At 44.0% G+C, this 15,987-nt stretch overlaps 1 protein-coding gene and 1 long non-coding RNA gene across 7 annotated transcripts in view; one reads left to right on the top strand and one right to left on the bottom strand.

Annotated features, from left to right (window-relative positions):
* DNAH10 (dynein axonemal heavy chain 10) overlaps window positions 1-15,902 on the top strand; it is a 50,574-nt gene extending 34,672 nt beyond the window's left edge. For 3 of the 6 annotated variants that reach the window (XM_077187874.1, XM_077187871.1, XM_077187877.1), the window contains 21 exons: window positions 168-349; window positions 553-689; window positions 1,556-1,773; window positions 2,115-2,336; window positions 2,867-3,014; window positions 3,815-4,094; window positions 4,447-4,676; window positions 5,284-5,557; window positions 6,201-6,305; window positions 6,788-6,942; window positions 7,696-7,850; window positions 8,076-8,259; window positions 8,823-9,023; window positions 10,130-10,339; window positions 10,719-10,814; window positions 11,414-11,585; window positions 12,009-12,140; window positions 12,425-12,696; window positions 13,234-13,810; window positions 15,031-15,176; window positions 15,566-15,902. In XM_077187874.1, the coding sequence (XP_077043989.1) occupies window positions 168-349; window positions 553-689; window positions 1,556-1,773; window positions 2,115-2,336; window positions 2,867-3,014; window positions 3,815-4,094; window positions 4,447-4,676; window positions 5,284-5,557; window positions 6,201-6,305; window positions 6,788-6,942; window positions 7,696-7,850; window positions 8,076-8,259; window positions 8,823-9,023; window positions 10,130-10,339; window positions 10,719-10,814; window positions 11,414-11,585; window positions 12,009-12,140; window positions 12,425-12,696; window positions 13,234-13,810; window positions 15,031-15,176; window positions 15,566-15,712 (4,243 nt within the window). In that variant the 3' untranslated portion in view covers window positions 15,713-15,902. The remainder of the gene's footprint in view (window positions 1-167; window positions 350-552; window positions 690-1,555; window positions 1,774-2,114; window positions 2,337-2,866; window positions 3,015-3,814; window positions 4,095-4,446; window positions 4,677-5,283; window positions 5,558-6,200; window positions 6,306-6,787; window positions 6,943-7,695; window positions 7,851-8,075; window positions 8,260-8,822; window positions 9,024-10,129; window positions 10,340-10,718; window positions 10,815-11,413; window positions 11,586-12,008; window positions 12,141-12,424; window positions 12,697-13,233; window positions 13,811-15,030; window positions 15,177-15,565) is intronic. The other 3 variants (XM_077187875.1, XM_077187876.1, XM_077187872.1) reach the window with 3 other exon arrangements.
* LOC143695458 (uncharacterized) lies at window positions 12,008-13,373 on the bottom strand. The gene is made up of 2 exons (XR_013184663.1): window positions 13,234-13,373; window positions 12,008-12,696 (listed from the first exon to the last, which is right to left on the bottom strand). It is a non-coding gene; the product is annotated as an uncharacterized LOC143695458 (long non-coding RNA).
* Window positions 15,903-15,987: the final 85 nt, after the last annotated feature.

Raw genomic sequence — 15,987 nt, 5'->3', positions numbered from 1 at the left:
GTTAATAATTTATTGTCTGACTTGGGTTATTTTGTTCACTGTTGTGGCTTGCCTTATGTACAAGCTCCTGTATTGCAATGCCTCTCTTAACAGGCACTACCCATGTCTGGCATCATGGGCTTTGTCTCCTTTTTTCACTTCCACTGTCTCTTCCACCTGTTTTCCAGGTCCTTTGCAACACCCCCGAAGCAGGTGCAGGTTGTTCTGGACTGTATTCTTATAATGAGAGGTTACAAAGAACAGAACTGGAAGAATGCCAAAGCCATGATGGCTGACACAAACTTCCTGCGACTTCTGTTGACGACGGATTTTAGGGAAATTCCATGGAGCAATGTGAAAGCTATGAGAGGTGAATTCCTGTTCTGGGTATTGCAGTGAATGTAGGATCTTGGTAATGGGAACAGCCAACAGAGTCTCTTTAATATTCTGTCAAATATTTCCTATTGTCTGTCACAGCATTGGCTGGTGCTGCTGACAGGAAAAGCTATTTCTTTGAGGGTTTGTTCACAGTTATTCAACTCACTTGCAATATTTTTGCGTTTTCCAATTTAGCTCTCTTGAAGAATCTTAATACTACCTGGGCTGAAATGGAAGTTATCAGCAGAGCAGGACTGGGAATGTTAAAGTTTGCTGAAGCAGTGGTGACCTACTGTGATGTAGTTAAAACGGTCAAGCCAAAGGAAGAAAAGGTAAAATGTATTGGAGTCAAACTCAGAGAAGGTCAAAACATGATCCTGATGGAAAAGATAATACTTGACCATTTCATAGACTGCCCACCTTTCCTATTGAAGTGCTTAAGAAGTGGTCATTAGGAGAGCTACTGTAGTAGCAGTGAGGCAGGTTGTCAGTCATAAATCACTGTATTTGTTGTGTCAGGATGCTGGGCTGTGGGTTGCCATCCATGCCAGTGCTTGAGGGATGAGGGAGGAACGTGTTCAGTTGGAATTTTGTAATCTGACATGCTTAGAAAAACACAGTTTAGAGCTGTTTACTAAAAACAAACTTTAAACCCCATGGCATTTGGACAGAACAGAGGTCAGTAGTACACTAAATCCATGTTCCTTAAGCACAGACCTTTTGATTAGCTTTTTCTAGGATGACTGGGAATTCAGCTGTATTACCAAAGGGAATCTGATGTCCAACAGTTGACACTGGAAAATTTTGTCAAGAAAAGGTTATTTTATACAACTGACTACAGAGCAAATGCATTCACTAGATGATGTGTCTGACTATTTTTGGAGCCTTAATATTTTTATTAAGCAGACAAACCTCCCCTTTTGTCAGGGCATGAGAGTCCTGCTGACCTCCAGTGCTTTAATACTCCTTGTGGGTACAAATCTGGGAGATTTTTCTGCTTTGGAACTGCAGTCAGACCATGACGTGTGTTTGGGATGGGGAGAGGAGAATGACAGTGTCAATTATTTTGGCTTACACTGTTTATTACCAGGACACTTTGAAAAATATGATACAACCAAAAGAAATGTAAGAATTTTCTACTTCTCTCTAACATCCTTCTGCCCTCTGATGCTTATGTTTCCTTCACAATGTACTCCAGGTGGCCAGGCTAGAGAGGAACTATGAATTAAGTAAGCGGGAACTGGAAAGGATACAGGCAGAGCTGGCTGCCATTCAGGAGGAGCTTAAAGCTTTGGGGGAAAAATTAGACCAGACATTAAAAGAAAACAAAAAGTTACAAGAAGAAGCAGAAATAATGCAGAGAAGATTAGAGGCTGCTGACAAGCTCATTGCTGGCTTGAAATCTGAGAATGAGAGGTAAGTCTAGATTCAAAGAGGATCAGTTTTGACATCAGAGGTTCATGTGTCAGGGTTAAAATCTATCAGGTGGAGACATTTTTGAAAATGTTGCTTTCTATGGTGTTTGTTTCTGAGAAGGGCTATTATCTGTTCTGAGCTAATATCCATTAGCTCTTGGAAAATAACTGAGATTAAATGGATGAAAGTTCAGATCAACTCAGTGTCTGTGGCCCCCATAATAGCAAGAGAAAACTGATTCTAACTTTAGGGGTCTGTCTAAACCTGTATCTAAAGTAGCAGGAAATCCTGCACATAAACCTCACCTTCCTGGTACAGAATCTCCCATATAATTATTTCAGGTGGACAGAAGAATTCAAGGAATTAGAAGAACGGAAGGTGAAGTTGCTTGGAGATTGTCTGCTTGCTGCTGCCTTTCTGTGCTATGTGGGAGCCTTCAGCTGGGAGTTCCGTCATGAAATGCTCTATCAAGTGTGGCAAGAAGATATTGTCTCACGAGAAATTCCTGTCAGCCATCCATTCAAGTTAGAGAGCCTCCTGACTGATGAGGTGGAGATTAGCAGGTATGTCCAGTCAGGAGACCCAGGGACTGCTGGATGTGACATTTAAAGTGGGAGTCTGGAGCAGAATCTGTAGCACAGAATTGGCATTGTGGGTGGAGGTGCACAGCCATACCAGAGACAGAATCTGACTTTCATGTCCTGATTAACAGGGGCCATTTGTTCTAAGAATCTGTTGTCCTTAACATCCAGGGACATTCACTGAACTTAGACATGTGCAATACCATTTCTAGGAAGTTTATCAGGAGTTCTCTATAAAATATGTTTCCATAACCCAGCAGGTGTCTTTTCATTGGCTTCACTGGGTTTGGTATTAAACCCAAGCCCAGGGAGCCCATGTAACAACTACCACAGGATTGCTCACCTGAGGCAGCAGTCAGTGCTTTGGCAGTGAGTCAGTCTGTCCCCAGAACCACAGTCTGTGTGTCTGATTGTGTGCTCAGTGAGTTGCATCATTTTGCTGACAAATGAAATGTGCTGCTTCCCCATGGAGTTTTCACCGCTGGCTGGTCTTTGGTCCCTTCTGTTCCCAGGTGGGTTTCTGAAGGATTGCCCCCAGATGAGCTGTCTGTCCAGAATGGAATCCTGACAACGTATTCCAGCCGCTTCCCACTCTGTATTGACCCACAGCAGCAGGCATTACATTGGATTAAGAAGAAGGAAGAAAAAAATAACCTGAGGGTAAAGATGGAAGATGGCTTTATCTCATTACTGATTGTTTCCAAAGCTGCATAAATATCTGCCACCTTGAATGGGGAAGCAGTTATATAGCATAGAATTATTGAATGGTTTGGACTGGGAAGGACATTCTAGTTCCACCCCTGGCCATGGGCAGGGACACCTTCCTCTATCCAAGGGTGCTCCAAGCCCTGTCCAACCTGGCTTTCAATGCTGCCAGGGATTGGGCAGCCACAGCTTCTCTGGAAACCTGTGCCAGGCCTCAGCACTCTCACAGGGAAGGATTCCTTCCTAATATGTAATTTAACCTTGGCCTCTTTCAGTCTGAAGCCATTCCCCCTTGTCTTATTGCTAAATGTGCTTGTCCAAAGTCCCTCTCCATCTCTCTTGGAGCCCCTTTAGGATTTGGAAGGTGCTAAAAGTCTCCTTGGAGCCTTCTTTACTCCAGGATGAACAACCCCAGCTCTCTCAGCCTGTCTGCACATGCAGAAAGAGTCTAACCAAAAGGCTGGTGTAGATTGTGATTAATCTCAGCTCCAGGATGGAACTTCCATGGAGGACAATAAACACACTTAGAGGCACACATAGAACTTTAAAGGGTAATTTCCAAATGGAAATTATTCTCAGCTAATCAGAAGAAAAGCACCTTTACTGTTTTGTGTGAGTGCACTTCATATCATCTGTGAAAGACAAAAAGCAGCAAAGAACAAACTTCATTAGTGTTGGCAGCTCCTGCAAAATAATAATGTTCAGCAAATTGAATATCAATTCTCCTTTCATGTTTTCCCATTGTTCTCTTGCAGATGGCTTCCTTTAGTGACCCAGATTTCCTGAAACAACTAGAACAGGCCATAAAGTATGGAACCCCTTTCCTGGTGCACAGTGTTGATGAATACATCGACCCTGTGATAGACAATGTCTTAGAGAAGAATGTCAAAGTTGCACAGGGGCGAGCGTTCATTGTGCTGGGGGACAAAGAGGTTGACTATGACAGTAATTTTAAAATGTACCTGAACACCAAATTAGCAAACCCAAAGTATTCTCCCTCTGTGTTTGGCAGAGCTATTGTTATCAATTATACAGGTAAGCTTAAGTGTGTATATAATAACAAAGTACGGATTGTGCTGTTGTGCAGATTTAGGGCTTGGGTCATTGTCTTGATGAAACTAAAAAATTCATACTCTCCCTTATACTCAGCATCTGATTTCATAGATAATCCTTCTCACTTCTCTCTTCTAATCTGCAACTGAGCTAAAAATCTCTTCCTGTCCTGGTCAGGTGAGGATGCTTTGGTGGAATCAAGATGCACAGTCATTAACCAGATCACTCTGTTGCATTGCTGTAGTCTTATGAGAGGCCTGAGGTTAAATAAGTTGCATAAAAATTGTTCTGTGCTTACAAAACTCTGTGCTCTGTCCATGTGTTGTACCTGTAGTTACACTCAAGGGCCTGGAGGATCAGCTGCTCAGTGTCATTACGGGATTTGAAAGGAAGGAATTGGAGGAACAGAGAGAACGTCTCATCCAGGAGACAAGTGAAAACAAAAACCTGCTGAAAAATCTGGAAGACACTCTCCTTCATGGACTGTCAACTTCCACAGGAAACATGCTGGACAATGTGGAATTGGTGCAAACCTTGGAGGACACAAAATTCAAAGCTACTGAGGTACCAGCTCTGGGCTTTTTGGAAGGCTATCTATGGACAGAATGTAGTTGTTCCTTTTTCATTGTGCTTCCATTTTACTCCTGAAGCTTGCAAATAGTTTGAAAGGAAATGGAGAGTTTTCTCATGAGTGGGTTGCATCTTTCAGTATTGAGCACTATTTTATTGATCAGAGAACCAAATCCTATCTTCAGGGAAGTCCTTAACAGGGCCAAAGCAATGTTTGTTTATAGTTCTAAGACAAAAGAATCCATCCTTGGAATTGTCAGGCCTCAGCTGGCCAAAGCCACACTGGACCTGATCTAGTGGTGGTTATAATGAAGCTTTGGGCAGAAGTTGAACTAAAGATCCCCAGAGGGCCCTTGCCACACTATTTCCATGATTTTTTTGTAAATCTTTGCTGTTACTTTTCATAAACATACAGGGTGGGATTAATTTTATCTAACTTTTAATTTTTATAATTCGTACAACTTGTTTTGAGTTACCTGCCCAGATTCCTGTACAGTCACACAGAGAGGCAGGCACTGAGCAGCTCTGATTCCTGTGATATAATAGATCCACTCGTGATCAGCACAGTAATTACAGGTGCATAAAACCCCTGTCTGCCCAGGTGATTGAGAAACTGAAGCTGGCTGAGACAACTGCAGCAGATATCGACCTTCTCCGAGATGGCTACAGACCAGCTGCCAAGAGAGGGGCCATTCTCTTCTCTGTGCTGGCTGAACTGGCCTTTGTCAACATCATGTACCAGTTCTCACTGGTCTCCTTCTTGGAGGTTTTTGGATTCTCTCTTCGGAAATCCATGCCCAGTCCTATTCTTCCTAAGAGGTTAAAAAACATCATGGATACACTGACTTTGAGCACCTACAACTATGGCTGCACAGGTTAGTGCTGTTTAACCAGGGGCTGAGACTGTGTGGTGCAAATAAAGGTGAAGCCATGGCTTCATGTTAAAGAGGCAAGTTACCAAGCAGGGAATTCAGTGATGTTCAGGTCTCATCACCTCTCCTGGTTCACACTTTCCTCCCTGCTATTTCTGTTAGAAGAACTTTGCACATTACTCCTGTAATTCTTGCAGAAATGTTTTTCTTGACACAGTTACAAATGGTAAAGGCAGCCATAGAGCTGCTCACAGGGGCTGTACGGACTCTTAAAGCCTGACTCAAAGCCCCAGCTTTGATCCCCCTGATCACAGAGTCATAGCATTGTTCAGGCTGGAGAAGACCTTTAGGAATTTCAATTCCAACTATCAACCAAATGATCTTTGTGGGTTGAGCAGATTATAGAATGACAGAATGGTTTGGGTTGAAAGGGACCTTAGGAATCATCTGGTTTCAATTCCCTGCCATGAGCTGGGATGCCATTCATTAGATCAGGGTGCTGAGGGCCCCATCCAAAATGGCCTTGAGCACTTGCAGGGGTGGAGCATCCCATCAATCCCACAACAGATGAAGGATGTGGACTGAAAGATTGCTCCAGTTCCACAAGCTTTTGCAGCTGATTTTTGAAAATGTCCTTTTAACGTAGCCTTGTTCGAGAAGCACAAGTTGCTGTTCTCCTTTGACATGACTGTCAAGATAGAACAAGCTGAAGGCCGAGTTCCACAAGAAGAATTTGATTTCTTTTTGAAAGGTAAAATGAATATTTATATGTAAGTATGTAGCTCTACATAGCAATAACTAAAAGATCTTTTGAAGAGAGATCTTTGACTAGAGATTATTTACTGAGAGCCAGCACCTCAATATGGGGAGCTCTCCCACTGAGGAGAGCTGCACTGTGTTGGGTTACACAGACTGGGGATCATGCTATTTCTATTTCATATTAGCTAATTGTTAGGATGTTACATGAGGAAAGTAATCTGTAGTTATTTTCTGACTGTGTTGTAGTTATTTTCTGACTGTGTATACATAATTCTAGAAATGTTTGCAACAATAAAACTCTGGCTTTTGCAAGCACTTGTAAAATGCCATCTTTCCTGCAGCAGACCAGTCTAATCTCACAGTGCTTCCAGGAACAAATTTCCACTGGGTTCCTGTGTGCAGAGGGACTGTGTGAGTGGTCATGCACTGGAGGTTTGTGGCATGGACACTGATCTGCTTTCTGAATCTGCCTAGGCAATATTTCCCTGGAGAAGAGCGCCCGTAAGAAACCGTTTGCTTGGCTGCCAGATCAAGGCTGGGAAGACCTAATTCGCCTGTCTGAGCTATTTCCTGAGAAATTTGAATCTCTTCCAGATGATGTGGAAGACAATCCAGATGAATGGAAAAATGTACGTGCTTTTTTGCAATGCTGTTTTCTCTCCTGGTTTTTATTCTGGTATTAAATGGTCAAGTGTAATGCAATGTGTCAGCAGTTCACTGGGGAGATGTCACTGTGGGCTTCTTCCCTCAAGGCCTTTCTTTGCTTCTTGACCTCAGTTAGTGATTGGCTTATTTGCAGAAGAATTAAGGATTATGTTATTTAAAAAAACAAACCAAAATACCTTCCCTGTTATACTATAGAATTTTTATTTGTCACTCAAATGCCTTAGAGGAGTTATTTACTCTGTTATATTCAGTGGAAATTTTCTGTTCATTTCAGCAGTCAACATTTCACTGGTGTTTTTGTACTGCTAAATTGTGCTTTGATCTTCTTGTGGCAGTGAATTCTATAGGCTATTGACAAACACAGATTTCCTTTGTTCCTCCTTTAGCTTCATTCCATGTCTTCTTGCTTAATAAGAAGTCTTCCTGCAAGCAATCTGTTAATACCTTTTTGCTTTTGATGCTATTTTCTGTATCTTAAGAGAATTAGTTGACATAAAGTGAAAGCACAAATATGTTTCTGGACTTGAATACTTCATACAGAAAAAGTTGGTTCTTTCACATTTACCTGAATTTTTAATATTTTTTTGCAGCTGATTGACTTTCTTTGGTTTTGTTCTGTCTCTTGGCCCCCTCATTCGTCAAATTGATTTTCTCTTTCCTAGTAATTTCCCTGACAGAGCCACTGGGTTCATTTGTGTGCTGTCTTTCCTTGCCAGTGGTACGACACAGATGCCCTGGAGCAGATCCCATTGCCAATGGACTACGAGGGCAATGTCACAGACTTCCAGAAGCTTCTCCTGCTGCGCTGTTTCCGCGTGGACCGGATGTACCGGGCGGTGATGGATTATGTGACAGTGACAATGGGCGAGACGTGAGTCCCTCTGCCCTCAGACCCCAGCACAGCACTCACACAGAGCTGCAGCTGTGGTCAGCTTGGTCCATGTTCTGTAGTTTGCCAGAAGAGCAGAGCAGGGGTTGTGTCTGAATGATTTCCATGTGCAGTCTGTGCTGAGCTGTGCCCTTGGTGTGCAAGGCTCTGTTCCCACGTGGAGCTGCTGTGTGCAATCCCCCAAACCATTGGGTTTTCCCTCTGCAGGTATGTGCAGCCCCCCGTGATCAGCTTCGATGCCATCCTGCAGCAGAGCAGCCCTTTCTCACCTGTGGTTTTTATCCTAAGTCCTGGCTCTGATCCTGTCAGTGACCTCATGAAACTGGCTGAGAGATCAGAATTTAAAGCAGATAGACTCAAATTCCTGGCCATGGGACAAGGCCAAGAAGAGGTAACTTGGAAGGGAGGGTGGGGATGTGGGGTGTGCAGCGAGTGTGAATTGCAAGCCATGCTCCTGATGCTCTGGGACTGATCAAATCTCCTTTCCATAGGTCTGCTCCATTTTAAAAGGAGTTACTCATGGTTCTGACATAGATTTGTCAGTTTGGGAATAACATTTTACTGAACCTGAAAGGGGCCATTTGGCTGACTGGCTGCTGTTCTGGGTGAGGGTAGATTCAGAATCAGATTTTCAGCTGTTAAAAAGTAGAGATGAGAAGATGTTGCTGTGTATGGACATGAGGTGGCTGGAAGTTACAATGTTTGCTACCAGAAAGTTCTGCTGCTTCTCCTGCCTTTCCTGTGACTTTCCTTTTTGTTATGGACACTGAGGCAGGATGTCTAGAGCTTAACAGCTGATTGAATTTGCCATGATTTCAGTCAGTGGAAGAACTCCTACCAGACTCATTTAGACCCCCGCTTTCCTAGCAGGAAAACCCACTGCACGAGCCCATCAGAGGCAGTTTGTTCTCAGGGTAAAGGGAGACTTACAGATGGTTCTCCCTCTGTCCTCAGATCGCTCTGCAGTTGCTGGAGGAGGCAGTGGTTCGTGGACATTGGCTCATGTTGCAGAACTGTCACCTTTTGGTGAAGTGGCTCATCCATCTGGAAAAGGCTGTGGAGAAAATTACAGATCCTCATGAGGACTTTCGCCTCTGGCTGACAACTGACCCAACTGAAGGCTTCCCAATTGGAATCCTGCAGAAGGCCTTAAAGGTGGGGAAACCCCAGCCAGGAGGGCCTGTCCTGGCACTGGTACTCAGCAGAACAGGCTGGCTCTGGGAGGAGCCTGACCTGAATGCAGCACACTGGCCCAGGCTTATGAACTCACTTTTTGTCTTTATTTAAGCCAAATCCTTTTTTCATCATCATCCTGTTTATTTTCCTGGCATGTTTCCTTTGGGTGAAAACTGTTCAGCAGTTATTTCAAAGCAGAGGTTTGTGAGTAAACCTGGAGATGTGAAAAATGGTCTTTAGATTGAAATGAGGAATATCTGGAGACAGAAATAGCCCTGTCAGCCCTGATGCTGCAGGGCAGAGCCAGGGCAGGGCAGTGTCAGGCTGGCAGTGCCAGTGGAGCAGATGTTGGAAGTGGATAATGGTTTCCAGCTGCTACTTCAGGCTGCAGTGTTTATCACTAAAGGCTGAGCTGATTATTTTGAAGGCACAGGCCATGATTTTGTCCTAATGTTCTTTTCTGTGGCTGCTTCACTGCTGCCGTGGTGCCCTGTCCTGTAAATTGTTATTTCATTTCACAGAATGGAAAGCAGTGGCTCAGTGGCAGCTCTGGGCTGTTCTCCCACTCCTCCTGCAGTGGGAAGGGAGCCTGAGTGGATCTTTAAGGCTCCAGATCTGCACTTTTGGGTCTTGCCAGGAGCAGTGAGAACTGAGGTTTTTGAGCCCTTTGAAAAGGCTGCCAGGAAGCAGCTCTGGCACTTTGATCAGCAGTAAAGCCACGTTGTTAAAGCATCTTACTGTGAGCATGTAGGGCACATTAAAATGTGTAAAATACTGGTATTTCAGTAAATTAGATCTTCAAGTATGAGAAATATTAATGTCTTGCCAATAATATGACTAATTTCAAAATGATATAGAGTACTCTTTGCATAGGTGTGTTTACTTTGATAAACTTAAAAGGTCTGTTTCCTTTTAAGTTTCCTTCCTTAAGGAAGGAAAGAAGAAAAAATCCATATTTGACAGGCATTTGGAAAACAATTTAAAATGTTAAGCTTGCCTTGTATAACTTACTTAATGTGATATATTTACGACTTATTTTCCTCAAGTTATCCAGTATTTGATGGCTTCCCTAATTATTTTGATAGGTTGTTACAGAACCACCTAATGGTCTGAAACTGAATATGAGAGCCACCTACTTCAAAATTCCCCACGAAGCCTTAGAGGAGTGCCCACATCCTGCCTTTAAATCCTTAGTCTATGTCCTGGCATTTTTCCATGCTGTGGTTCAGGAGAGAAGGAAGTTTGGGAAGGTTGGCTGGAATGTACCATATGATTTTAATGAATCTGATTTCCAGGTAAGAAAACAATTGCAATGGCTCTTATATTCTTGAGTAGCTCAGATTACTTTTGAAAACACAGAATTTATCCAGCTTTAAGCTTTCTCACAATTAGATTTTGCTTGGTATTATTTTCTGCTTCTGAGGAGTCATGTAGACTCCTGATCTTCTATAATGTCAATTTAGGATGCTAAAAATTAGATTCCCAATCTTTCATGTTTTTATTGCCCTCTCTCATGGGTTTCTTTTTGTAAGAGGATTTATACTTAGCTTTTTAATTATTTCAGAAAGAAATAATTGTTAGTCTTCAAACAAGAACTACATTAAATAAAACCTATAAATATGTATATCTGATTTATGAATCTTCTTATCTCATATGTTCCAACAAATTCACTAGGTGTGCATGGAAATCCTTAACACATACTTGACAAAAGCCTTTGAACAAAAGGATGATCAAATCCCTTGGAGCAGTCTCAAATATCTCATTGGGGAGGTGAGTGCTACAATGCCACAGCAATTCAGATTAATTAAATTTCCTTTCTGCATGGGCTGCATCAAGCAAAGCTGGGAATCTTTCCTGGGCAGGTTTGAAACTCCAGTGTAGCCCTGAGCAAGGGCCTTAATCTCAGTCTCAGGGAATTAGGGCCACTGTGTGCACCTGCACAACAGGGAGTGATGCTGCTTAATTAATTGTGAGAGAGCCCTTGGGAGCCGTGCTGGAAGAGCACAGGGCTCTTGGCACGTGGGGTATCACAGGAGCTGCACAAAGGTCGGCTCTGAGCTGCTGCACTGCACTGGCAGCTGCTGCAACACGGAGTCCTGCAGGAAAATGTTACTTTGCTGGTACCTCAGGAAGGCCCCAGTGCACACAAATCATCCAGAGGGTGATGAGGAGTGCCCAGAGCAGCTCTTTCCAGACCAAGGCCAAATATTTCCTTCCTGTCCTTCCCCTGAGAGAGGACTGGAGATGTCCTTGGGATCCATCACAGCCACTGCAAAAGCAAAGAGCATTTCTGACCTTTCAGTGCTTTATTTGAACTGTGTTTTCTGCTCCAAAGGCAGTGCTGTAACATTGATGTCACTGATTCCCAGGTCATGTATGGTGGGCGTGCAATTGACAGCTTTGACCGGCGCATCCTGACTGTCTACATGGACGAGTACCTCGGGGATTTCCTGTTTGACACATTCCAGGTGTTCCATTTTTATAAGAGCGACACAGTCGATTATAAAATTCCAGATGGGAAGGGAAAGGATGACTTTGTTGGTAAGAAATGCCTCTCCTGCCACATTAAAAAAAAAAAGTCAGCTTCCAGTGTACTTTGTCTCCATACATTGCTGCTGGGGGTGAAAAGTTGAACAGAACACCAGGCACTGCTGTATGGATTGCAGTGTTATAATCCACTGCTTTACAGGAGCAGAACTTTGGAATGTGAGCTTGTCACTGAGCTCCTTGGGTGTTCAAAAAAAAACCCAAAAAAAACCCCAAACCACAGAACCTCAGTAAAGCAGCATGTTAATTTTGTTAATGATATGTAACATTTCTGTGGGGGAGGCTCTGTGTTTAGAAGTGTTTATTCTGTGCATTACTCCAACACCAGGTTTAGCATTTGATTTTTTTATTCAAGCAGAGCAATAGCAGAATTGCTGTGGTGTTCTGATTAGCAGAGCCTGTGTGGTTTTATTCCAGAGGCCATAGAAGCTCTGCCACTCTCCAACACCCCCGAGGTCCTGGGCCTTCACGCCAACGCTGAGATCGGGTATTACATGCACGCGGTGCGGGACATGTGGGTGCACCTGCTCGAGCTGCAGCCCCAAACTGGTGAGTGCCCTGTCTGAACTGGCTTTGGGAACAGGAAAGCTCCAGTGGCAAGTGCTGAGCCCTGGGGACAGGGACAGCAGCCCCTGTGTGTGGGGAGTGATCCAGGGGCTGTGTCTGGCCTTGGGGAGCAGCTCAACACTTCCAGAAGCACAGCTGGGGATATGCAGGGCTGTGGACAAAGGTCAGAGCACAAGAGGGGGGAGACTGATGCCAAAAGGTGACTCAGCTCTCAACCTTCTCTCATTTAGTACAGATTTAGTCTCATCAGAATTTTTTGGTTTCAGGTGAAACTGGTGGAGGAATTAGTCGAGATGAATATATTGCAAATGTTGCCAAGGATATAGAAAACAAATTACCTCAAGTGTTTGATATTGACCAGATACGTAAAGGATTTGGAGTAAACATTGCTCCTACGACTGTGGTGCTGTTGCAGGAACTGGAACGTTTTAATAAACTCATCGTTCGGATGGGAAAGTCCTTGGCTGAGCTCCAACGTGTAAGTAAAAAATCCCAGCAGCTCCCTGGGACCAGCTGGGCTTTGCCTGCCCTCAGAGCTCTCCCCTTGATAAAGCCTCTTATTTGGCCTTATCATAAAGCAGAGCACTAGGGCTCAGGAGCTCAGTCCCTGGGTAGGGACCGGGTGCCCGAAGCTAGCTTGCTCATGCCAAGGCCGCAGGGCTACCATCTAGCAAGCATGGTGATTATCAGCTCTATAGTGATTGCAAGCTCTCAGGATTTCAGCTCTGCTTGCTAGGTAGTGGTGCCCTGGGCTGGAGGCTGCAGCAGACGGAGAGAGAGGAGAAGGAGAAGGCGCAGGCTGTTCCACGGAGATGGCTTTATTTGGGGAGGTCCGTGAAGGGTCTCTGCTCTTCTTCTTTCTCCCCTAATGGGGTACAGTATGCTTCTTTTATAGGGTTGGAAAGGATCCAAGCTTGACCAATGGGTAAGGGGTTAACATGACATTGCCTTATAGGGTTACAGAGGTAGGTTAGGGGGTGGAGGACAGAAAAACAGGAATTTTCTTTTGCTGTTTCAGCATTCCTATTGTTCATATCCTCCATGGTGCTTTTCCTAAATCTATGGGGTTTACTACATCCCCTCGTTCCAGGCCTTGGCTGGGGAAGTTGGAATGAGCAGTGAACTGGACGATGTGGCTCAGGCTCTCTTCAATGGGCAGATCCCCGGCATCTGGCGGCGCCTGGCTCCCGACACCCTCAAAACACTTGGAAATTGGATTATTTTCTTTAGAGCTCGATATGACCAGTACACCAGCTGGGTAAGCAAGTGCCTCCACACAGCCTTTTGCTCTGTTAACCTGCACAGTGTGCTGTGCAGGCTGGGCCAGAAGCCAGTGACCACTTCAGGTAAGTTCTTGAACGAGTGCCAGCATTGCATAAGTGTGGCTGCAAGGCAGACTCAGCCCAGCCCCTCTCCAAGGGCAGTGCAGGGTGAGTGCCAGGTGCTGCCCCATCACTGTCTGTGCTTGCAGGTCAACGAGGGGGAGCCTGAGGTGATGTGGCTGTCGGGCCTGCACATTCCTGAGTCCTATCTGACTGCTCTTGTTCAAGCCACCTGCAGGAAAAACAGGTGGCCCCTGGATCACTCCACCCTCTACACAGAGGTAACCAAGTACAGGAAAGCAGAAGACATCACTGAAGGGGCTGCTCAGGGTAGGTGTTTTCACAATTGTTTGGCAAAACCAGTTAAGTAGTTAATCGGTGAGAGAAAGAAATTGCTTGGCACACTAAATTACTTAGGTTAAACCTTGGCAGGCATTTGCCCTGGGTTTGCATTTCACAGTCCTCATGATTTCCAGCTGGGAAGTAGCTGTGTTCTGTCCCTGCAGAGCTCCTGTGTGCATGAAGCATGCTCTTCCCACCCACAGGCAGGGACCTCTGCCTTGCTTGCTCTCTCTATATATACATATACATATATATATATATATATATATATATATATATATATATATATATATATATATATATATATATATATGAGTGTGTGTATGTGTGTGTATCAATGTGTGTGTGTATATATATATATATAAAAATTTAAAAGTGTATATATATATATATAAAGTATATATATGTGTATGTATGTATATATATAAAAGTATATATCTATATATATATATATATATAAAATGTATGTGTGTGCATGTGTATGAATGTGTATATATATATATATATAAAAAAGTATGTTTTATATGAATATGTATATATATAAAGACACACTGATTTTTTTCTGCTTAGAACGTTACCAGTTCCAGCAGGCTTGTAAAGATCTATTTACATCACAAATAATATATTGAAATGTACTTAAGCAAAAAACACCTAAAAATATCTATCATTTATTGTGTAAATCTCTCTTTATGAGCTCTCTATGCCTAGCACTGCTCTAATAACTAAATATAACAAGCTGGGTACAGGGAACAGCTGAGCAAGGCTCCGAGTATCAATTCTGATTGGGAACAGAGGAGGGGAAAAGTCTCATTTTTAAAAATCTAAATGCTGTACTTGATATTTGTACCAAAACAACTGTCCTGACCCTTCACCTGCTCTCAGTGACCCAGGGATCAGGCCCAGGGGAGTTACAAAGCTCTCTGTGACTCGGGCAATAGGAGGGCAGCAAATTGCATTTATTCCTGCTACTGTTTATCATGTGTAGTGCAACTGAGACAATTTAATTTGATTTTCTAATCCAGCTGCATGATAAAACCAAAGCTCTAAGAAAACCGCACCCTGTGCAGCTGCAGTTTGTAATGCAGTGTGTTTGTGAAGATGACTGTAGTGCCCAGAGCAGGGACTGCAGGAACACTTACCTTCAGAGATCTCCTAGATCTTTTCTAGGAGCTCAGTTTACCCAAATGTTGCATTTTCTGCCTTCACAGGCTGCTATGTTTCTGGCCTGTTCCTGGAAGGAGCAGACTGGGACATAGAGCAGGGCTGCCTCACCCAGAGCAAGCCCCGTGTCCCAGTGGTGGAGCTGCCCATCCTGAAGATCATCCCCATAGAAGCACACAGACTCCGACTGCAGGTGAGGCTCCTGAATTTCCTTCCTTCTGCTGTCACAGCTCCCCAGCTGGCAGGCCCTGCCCTCTGCCCAGAAACTGCATTTTATCATTACCACTCCCATATGAAGCACCTGGTTTAACACTTCTCCTTACACTACCCATCACTACAGTTCTTTTCTTCTAAGGGGGTTGATGCATTTGCTGCCTCTTTTCCCTTCAGGCACTCTTACACTCCCCTTACCCTTTCAATTATTTCCCATCCCCAGTAAATTACATAAAGGACATTTATATTTTATGGGTAGTGACTATTTAAGACCTCTAACAAACAAAGTGAATTTTTGAAGCCAGTCCTCTCTCCTCGAGGCCCTTGTTGTTTGCAGTTGCTCAGTGTCTGTGCTGCCTCCTCCTGCAGAACACGCTGCGCACCCCGGTCTACACGACCTCCATGCGCCGCAACGCCATGGGCTTGGGCCTGGTCTTTGAAGCTGACCTGTACACCACCAGGCACATTTCCTGGTGGGTTCTCCAAGGCGTGTGTCTCACCCTCAATGCTGAATGACAGCCAAAAAGAGGCACCATGTTCTTCCCCCAGAATGAAACTCTTCAGAGGTGCAGGGAAAAAACCCTGAACCCAGGCAGAGATCCGGCACCATGGGTGGGGTTGTGCTCACTTAGGCACACCTGACTTTAGTTAGTATTAGTTTGGTTGTATTATACTCCCAATAAATGTGTTCGAAGAATCCAATGTATTTTTGTTATTTGTGTTTCCTTTTGGAACGGCTCCAAGCCAGTCTGTGGCTGCAAAGAGAGAGTAAATTGGTCCCACACACACAG

Source organism: Agelaius phoeniceus, chromosome 18, assembly GCF_051311805.1.
Source record: "Agelaius phoeniceus isolate bAgePho1 chromosome 18, bAgePho1.hap1, whole genome shotgun sequence".
Classification (NCBI taxonomy): Eukaryota; Metazoa; Chordata; class Aves; order Passeriformes; family Icteridae; genus Agelaius; species Agelaius phoeniceus.
The sequence above is the reverse complement of the archived record's forward strand: the minus strand, read 5'-3'. Positions and strand labels throughout refer to the sequence as shown.